Below are 7,142 nucleotides of genomic sequence, written 5' to 3'. Positions count from 1 at the left end.
AAATTCCATTTTTATTTGGCAGATATGACAGCCAAAATTACAGTTCCATTAATTATGCATGATAATAATAATGTTGCCCATTAAAATATGTATTTACTTTTGTATATTTTATTTCTTTTTTTTATTCAAGCATTTTTTAAATTAGAAATTATAATTCTTGAATTATATTAAATCTTGAACGTGATATGTTTTATTTTAAAATAAAGTATTTTACATTTTTAAATAATTTCATTATAAATAATCTTAATGCATTTTTATTGACATTGAAAGACCTTGAAAATATTTATGTATTCGAAAATTTAAAAGACGCTAACTATGACTCTTCTTTTGAGGCAAAAAGTATTGTAAAAAAATAAACATTTCTATGGAGCAAATTAATGTCCTTTGCTTCTCTTGACTGAAGTGTGAGACACAAACAAATGTTTTAACTGTGTATTTTGCAGATTCTTCCTCCTGTCTGCCGCGCGCATGTGGACCTCGAGGTTTCCTTCTCGCGGGGCGGTTCTGTGTCACTTGAGGGTGGACCGCGAGGAGGAGCTCATCCGCTCTCTGTCTGCGACGTAAACAACCACTAAAAGGAACTTCGAGTTCATATTTTGCAGTAGTCGGAAGTTTCTTTTCTGGACTTTACTTATCGCTGATGGAGCAACACGAACGCAGGACTGTCAACACTTTTGATGCCCTGAACTTTGTCTTCAGGCGCTGCTCCGGACTCCGAGAAGAGCAAATGGTTCTGGTCCCGGTGCATGTATGATCCCGTGTTAGGAGTCCAGACGCCGCTTTGTCTCTTGCCAGCCAGCGTGAACTGCCCTGACCCGGTTTGCGGACTGGTTTTCGGTCACCATGGTTAACCCGAGAGCATCCGATCTCAACCCGTCTGTGGGGATCAAGATCGTGTCCGCTGGAACCGCTGGATGTGTGGCGGACCTGGTCACCTTCCCCCTGGACACCGCCAAAGTCCGCCTGCAGGTGGGTCTCATTCATCCGACTCAAGGCTCACAACTGTCCTAAAGTCACTCTGGAAGTCACAGTTTTGCTCTATTTTGCTCTAAAATAACTTGTGATTCCCGAACTCGATCACCAACAGGGGCGCTTCAGGGGGAGGGGGGGCTGTGGGCCACCGCCACCCTGGAGGTTCTATCTGCTCACGGTTGATTAGTTTACTGACTCTGTTGCACTTATCTTCCCTTCTGATCAATTTACTGCTCCATAGATATATAGTCGTTAAATTATTCGTTGTTATTGCGATATTTTTCCAACGATTCTCTTGAATAATTTTTTTTACTCTGCATTTATTTAGTATGAAGTTTTGAACGAAAAAAATTTATTTCATTATTTCTTCTTCTTATTATTTCTTTCTTTTTTTGGTTTATTTCTTCTTTAATGGTTTGTTTTCTTTATTTTCCTTTTTGTTATTATTTTCTTTGTTGTTGTTTTTAATATCAATTTGTTCAGTGGCTTAAAAGTTTTGTTGATTTCTTTAACTTCTTTTTTAATGGTGCCAAAAGTTGTTTTTCCTACTTCTGCAAATTTTGCTGACTTTTGTTGCATTTAATTGATTTTATATTTCAGCATTACAGTTGTTTTCTTTAACTGTTGAATTAACCATAAACTTTAATTTATTGATTTATTTATATTACCTAATTTATATTACTTTTATTAGCTTTTTCTATATGCTTAATTTTTTTAAAGGTATTGCTAACAACTCTGCTAATAATGCTAATGCTACGCTAATATCTGTTAGCGACCGACTCCTCTAGACAGCAGATATCTCCTTTATAAACATCATTATAATCCTGTGTTTGTAAAAATCATTGATTCTACACAAATAGATGGCAACTCTTGTCTGATAATTCATAAATAAAATGTCAAGTGACCCTCAGACTGATGCTTTAAGTGTTTAAGTGGTAGATTGATGACTGATATGTGAGGACAAAGGAGACCGAAAAAAGGAAAACTGTGACCTGATAATCTGTTTTCACTCTTTATAAGCGCTTCCCTGAGTCAGAGGGACAAACTGTTGAAGGAACATCGTGCCGTGAACGAATATTTATTCTCTTGAAACCACAAGATTCCTCCATCAGTGAGTGAAGGATGAGGCATGAGATCGATTAGCAAATCGGAGCAGGAGAAGTGGGTCGACTGCTGAGTCAGGAGCTCTCACTACCTCTGGCCATGAAGCGACCCAGAGAGCCAGATGGAGGAAGTGCTGGACTCTCATCTGAGATCATGAAGAGGAAGTCCAGCTCCTTACTGTGCTCACTCATGAGATGTGTTCAAATCCTGCCCAGATCCAGGGGGAGTCCCGGCCCACGGGCGACGGCCACAGGATGAAGTACAGAGGAGTTTTCGGGACCATCTTCACCATGTGGAAGACGGAGGGGCCGAGGAGCTTGTACAGTGGGCTGGTGGCGGGTCTGCAGAGACAGATGAGCTTCGCCTCGGTCCGGATCGGCCTGTACGACACCATGAAGCAGTTCTACACCCGAGGATCTGACAGTATTTCAGCTTGAGCTCCTTCTCTTTACTGTTTTTATTCTCTTTGAATGATATAATGTCATAACTTTGATCTCTTCCACTTTCCTTCTGTCTTTTATTTTTATATTGGTGCCTCCTTTTTTACGTTAGTCCCCCATTAATACCATAAACAAACCATCCATCTCATGCTCCGACGTCAACGCTGAGGAGGTTCTACGTCCACGTGGCTGGTCCTGACTGATGAATGACCTGCTGCGGGACAAACACTCCTCTCTGCTCCTGCCCGGCTCATAACTGGTTAAACGGGTTCCCTCTCTCGGAGGAAGATGAGCATTTAATATCTTTATTATGAGCTTAAAATAGCTGCACATTCTCCTGCGTCTCCTCCCTCAAGATGTCACACTTTTTATCGGGAGGTTTCTACTGTTTTACAGCGCCCCCTTACTGTTTAAGGAAAGACTGACTCAGTTCTGCCGAAATGAGTCGACTCACTTATGTAACAGAATATTGCTTTATTATTTTGATTTTTATTATAAAGAACCTTATGAAATAGCAGTGAAGTGTATTTTAAGCATTTCTAAGGAATTTTTTTTCTGTTGTGTCTATTTTCAAAATTAATACAGTGATATATTTTTGTGTTTTTTTATGAGTTTAAAACTGATTATTTTACAGCATATTTTAAAATTAATTTGTAATAGAAACATTTTATTCCTTTTAAAGTTGCATGCGGTTTCCTACATTTATATGTTTTTGGATATATCATGCGATATGATATTATGTTACGTTACGTTACGTTACGTTACGTTACGTTACGTTACTTATATTATATTATATTATATTATGACAACAATATCTGTTTATTTTATAGTATTTTCCCACCACCACCAATTGTTCTATCTCAGTTTGAAAATAAAAGAATAAAAAAAAAAATAGTTCAACTCACCACAGTACCATAAATGGTCAAATTAACCGCGAGTCTCTTGGTTTGTCTTGGTCTCTCTGGTTTGCTCTAAAAACGCTTCTCCCCCCCCCAGATGCAGGGATCGGGGCCCGACTGCTGGCCGGCTGCACCACCGGCGCCATGGCCGTTTCCTTCGCCCAGCCCACCGATGTGGTGAAGGTCCGGTTCCAGGCTCAGGTCCGGTTGCCCGAGAGCGAGTCGGTGAAGCGGTACAACAGCACCATGGACGCCTACAAGACCATCGCCAGGGACGAAGGTGTGAGAGGACTGTGGAAAGGTGAGATGGATGATGACCTTATTGTTGATGAAAACCAAAGTGCGCCATCTAGAGAGGAACCATGGATATCGCAGGGAAAAGTGAAGGATCAATGATTCTGCGTGGAATATTCTGAGTCAACAGCTGAAGCAAAGGATTATGGAGTCGCTGATATCTTGTCCTAAAATGTATAAGCTCAGAATTCATGCCGTGAGTCAGAGTGAGCTATAGAAGTCAAGACAGCGACCCGGAATCAGAAGCTCGACGGCCATAAGTGGCCTGCGGGCCGTTCTAGACTTTATCTTCTGACCAGTTCCTGACTTTGTTGCTGCTAACCACTTTGGTGTTTCTGCTGTGGACGTGATGAGACTCTAGTTCTCATGCTGTCTGACTTCCATTTTCCCTGGGCTGTGTGTGTGGTCTTGTTTATCCTACCTTGTGGGGACCAATTTGTTTGGGTTTGTTGGGTCCAGAGCCCTGGCTAAGGTTGACCAAGTGTTTTGGATGGTTAGCTTTTGGGGGAGAGGCTGGGGAAAGAGTTATGGCAATGAGAGGTCCTCACAAGAAGTGAACTGGTATAGCAATACTTGTGGGGACTTGTGCAGGTCCCCATGAGGTCAATGAAATGTCCCCACAAAACATAAAAACACAGTATGTGTGTGTCTGTGAATGTAGTTATGCCGATGTAAACTTTTTCTTTGCATCACATTTGGAGGGTGTTGACTGTGGCACCAGATTTACTGGATCAAAATCAGGTCATTGCTTCACAACAAACTCTCTTCCATGTCACTCGTGCTCAGCCTTCTAACAGGCTGTGTTGCTCCCTATCAAGCGGAGCTAACTGGATTAGTGCCTGGGAGCCGCGGAGGGAATAACCAATTGCTAAGCCTGTCTGTGAGCTCCACGCTGACTCGTAGAACTGCAGTTACATCCACAGTTTTTCTCTGGTGAAACAGACCTTTGTTTTTTAAGTCAGTCAGCCTTTACAACTGAGCTCCTTCTTTGTCCTCAGGTTGCCTCCCAAACATCACCCGTAACGCCATCGTGAACTGTGCTGAGCTGGTGACCTATGACATCATCAAGGAGCTGATCCTGAAGTACGACCTGATGACTGGTATGAGTTGGAAGCTGCTTCTTTTCCTCAGCCCCAGACACTTCTGAACACAGTGACATCTAGTGTCTGTGCGACAGCGATCAGCCTTAACATTATGACCAGGAAGCATGTGATGTTAGACACCCTTGCCATGAGCATTTCGTCACATCATCACATTTTGTTTGGTCTTCCTCAAATACTTCAGAGCATGGTGGTCATAATGTTACTGCTGACTCACACGAATGTTTTTTTCTTCTATGTGTGTGATCTCGCCTCATTGTTGAGCTGGTTTCACCCAGAGGATGTGAAAGTGCAGTGAACATTTCCTGCAGCTGGCTTAGATTTTCGTGTCACATGATCAATCTTTCAAATTACATTAGCATCCAGCGACATCTGGTGGTCGCAACAGCTTCATAAAGCGCCTTTATTGAGCTGAGAACAGGGTGAAAACATGTTGAATCGGTCCTCATAAGCAGCATCTAAGTCTCAGCCCTGGTTTAACACTACTTCTCGGCGCAGACAACATGCCGTGCCACTTCACCGCCGCCTTCGCCGCCGGCTTCTGCACCACCATCGTGGCGTCTCCGGTGGACGTGGTGAAAACCCGCTACATGAACTCCAGTCCGGGCCAGTACACCAGCGCCAGCAACTGTGCCTTCACCATGCTGGTGAAAGAAGGACCCATGGCTTTCTACAAAGGGTTAGTACCGGCACAGTTCTGCTGGGACGCACCTGGAACGTCAAGCTCTCATTTTGCTTTTTTTCCCCCCTAGATTCATTCCGTCGTTCCTGCGTCTGGGCTCCTGGAACATTGTCATGTTTGTCAGCTTCGAGCAAATTAAAAGAGCAATGATCAAGGTCAAAAGGTCGTTGGAGTCTCCACTTTAGTGCGGTGCAACTGTGACCTGGACCTGCTGCAGCCGCAGACTGCAGGGACCAACCCTCCAGTCTGGAACTCTTATCAGGGACGGTCTCAGAACTGGACTGAGGCGGGTGGGGGGGGTCTTTCAGCCACACGTTTATGTTGAGTTCAGCTATGATTCTTCAGGTTTAAATGTTGTTTTAATGATTTCGGATGGAACATCAGACAGGAAGTTCTCGATGGTGTTCTCAGGAAAGTCCACGCCTCCTCAAATGTCACTCATGCACAAGCTACAAGCGCACAGCTAGGCGGCCATTAATGGATGGATCAGTCGCACCGTTTCCCCTTTTGTTATGAGTCACTTCCACATTCCTTTGAAACAGATATGTCAGCAAACAATTTCAAACTTTTGCCATTGTAAAGGAGACATTTTTGGCTGCCAGGTCACAAAAGCCGACCTTAAGAATGAAGCTTTTCAGGTTCTTTGTTTGATGATGGTGTTGTGGTTACTGTTATTATTGTTATTATTAATAGGTATTATGTTTACCTTTGACACTATTTTTGAACAATAGAATAATGTTACTAATAGATAAAACTGGGAGTTGTGCATAAAGAAAAATAAAATCACAAATTTGACAAATGCAATAGTAATTATACATAATAATTTTTTTATGTTTTATTTCTTTTTTGGGGGGGGGTTTGACGGGAGTAAACTGCTCGCTCTGTAGAATGTAAAGAAATAGGAAAGTATCTAATTTAAGACTGCTTGTACTTGACATCCACCTCCACCACTTACGTTGCTGTTTTCCACTGTCTACTCTCCACACCGTGCATTTATGGTTTCTCCAAGAAATGCCCGGTTCTTCATGCTGTGAATGGTTAACTTCAGGTTCATTATGGAATGTTTTCAGAATAAATGAATGGGATGAAACCGAGGAGTGTGCGTTTGTTTGTGCCTAGAAATGTGACACCTGTGACCCACAAAACACACCTTCGCTACACAATAAATCTGAGATAACATTGCAACATTTGATTTCAAGACGTTACGGAATGTTTTCAATGAAGTTGCAATTATATAACCAGGGATTTTAGAGCGTTGAGATTGGACCAAATTAGTGAAATAGTCAGAAAAACCAATTTAAATGTAATTACTTTATTTACTTTTTTTAATTAACTATGAGTAAAATCAATTGTAACCTGGTGAAAAGTTTGCGTCGTTTTCATAAAACCTCAACCTCCACATTTCACCCACACCCTTGTGTTTTCCTCCTCATTCACTTGAATAAACGTTGGCTAAAGTCACTGTTATTCGCGAGTCACTCAAGTAGGGCGTCCATCTAACGACCTTCTTTATTTAACAGAATATTTTTTGTTTACTGACATGGCTGACATCTGCTGGTGTGTCTGGATATTGCAAGTCCTTTGACGTCTCTCGTCTAAATCGAATAGATCTAATCCTAAAGTCTGAGAATGATAACGTTGAATTTCAATC

At 41.9% G+C, this 7,142-nt stretch overlaps 1 protein-coding gene across 1 annotated transcript; it reads left to right on the top strand.

Moving 5' to 3' along the window:
• The first annotated feature begins 549 nt into the window (after positions 1-549).
• On the top strand, positions 550-6,569 carry LOC128763619 (mitochondrial uncoupling protein 2-like). Its single transcript, XM_053872608.1, has 6 exons — positions 550-969; positions 2,292-2,499; positions 3,513-3,716; positions 4,708-4,809; positions 5,308-5,488; positions 5,562-6,569. Exons 1-6 carry the CDS (start codon positions 844-846, stop codon positions 5,674-5,676), a joined length of 936 nt encoding a protein of 311 aa, XP_053728583.1. The 5' UTR covers positions 550-843; the 3' UTR covers positions 5,677-6,569.
• Positions 6,570-7,142: the final 573 nt, after the last annotated feature.

Source organism: Synchiropus splendidus, chromosome 8, assembly GCF_027744825.2.
Source record: "Synchiropus splendidus isolate RoL2022-P1 chromosome 8, RoL_Sspl_1.0, whole genome shotgun sequence".
Lineage (NCBI taxonomy): Eukaryota > Metazoa > Chordata > Actinopteri > Syngnathiformes > Callionymidae > Synchiropus > Synchiropus splendidus.
The sequence above is the reverse complement of the archived record's forward strand: the minus strand, read 5'-3'. Positions and strand labels throughout refer to the sequence as shown.

Bases quoted from the DNA above. Each gene is read 5' to 3' on its own strand.
- LOC128763619 (XM_053872608.1), top strand. From the start codon at position 844: ATGGTTAACCCGAGAGCATCCGATCTCAACCCGTCTGTGGGGATCAAG. The intron at 4,810-5,307 runs GTATGAGTTGGA...TTCTCGGCGCAG, and splicing joins GAAGTACGACCTGATGACTG to ACAACATGCCGTGCCACTTC. The intron at 5,489-5,561 runs GTTAGTACCGGC...TTTCCCCCCTAG, and splicing joins CCCATGGCTTTCTACAAAGG to ATTCATTCCGTCGTTCCTGC.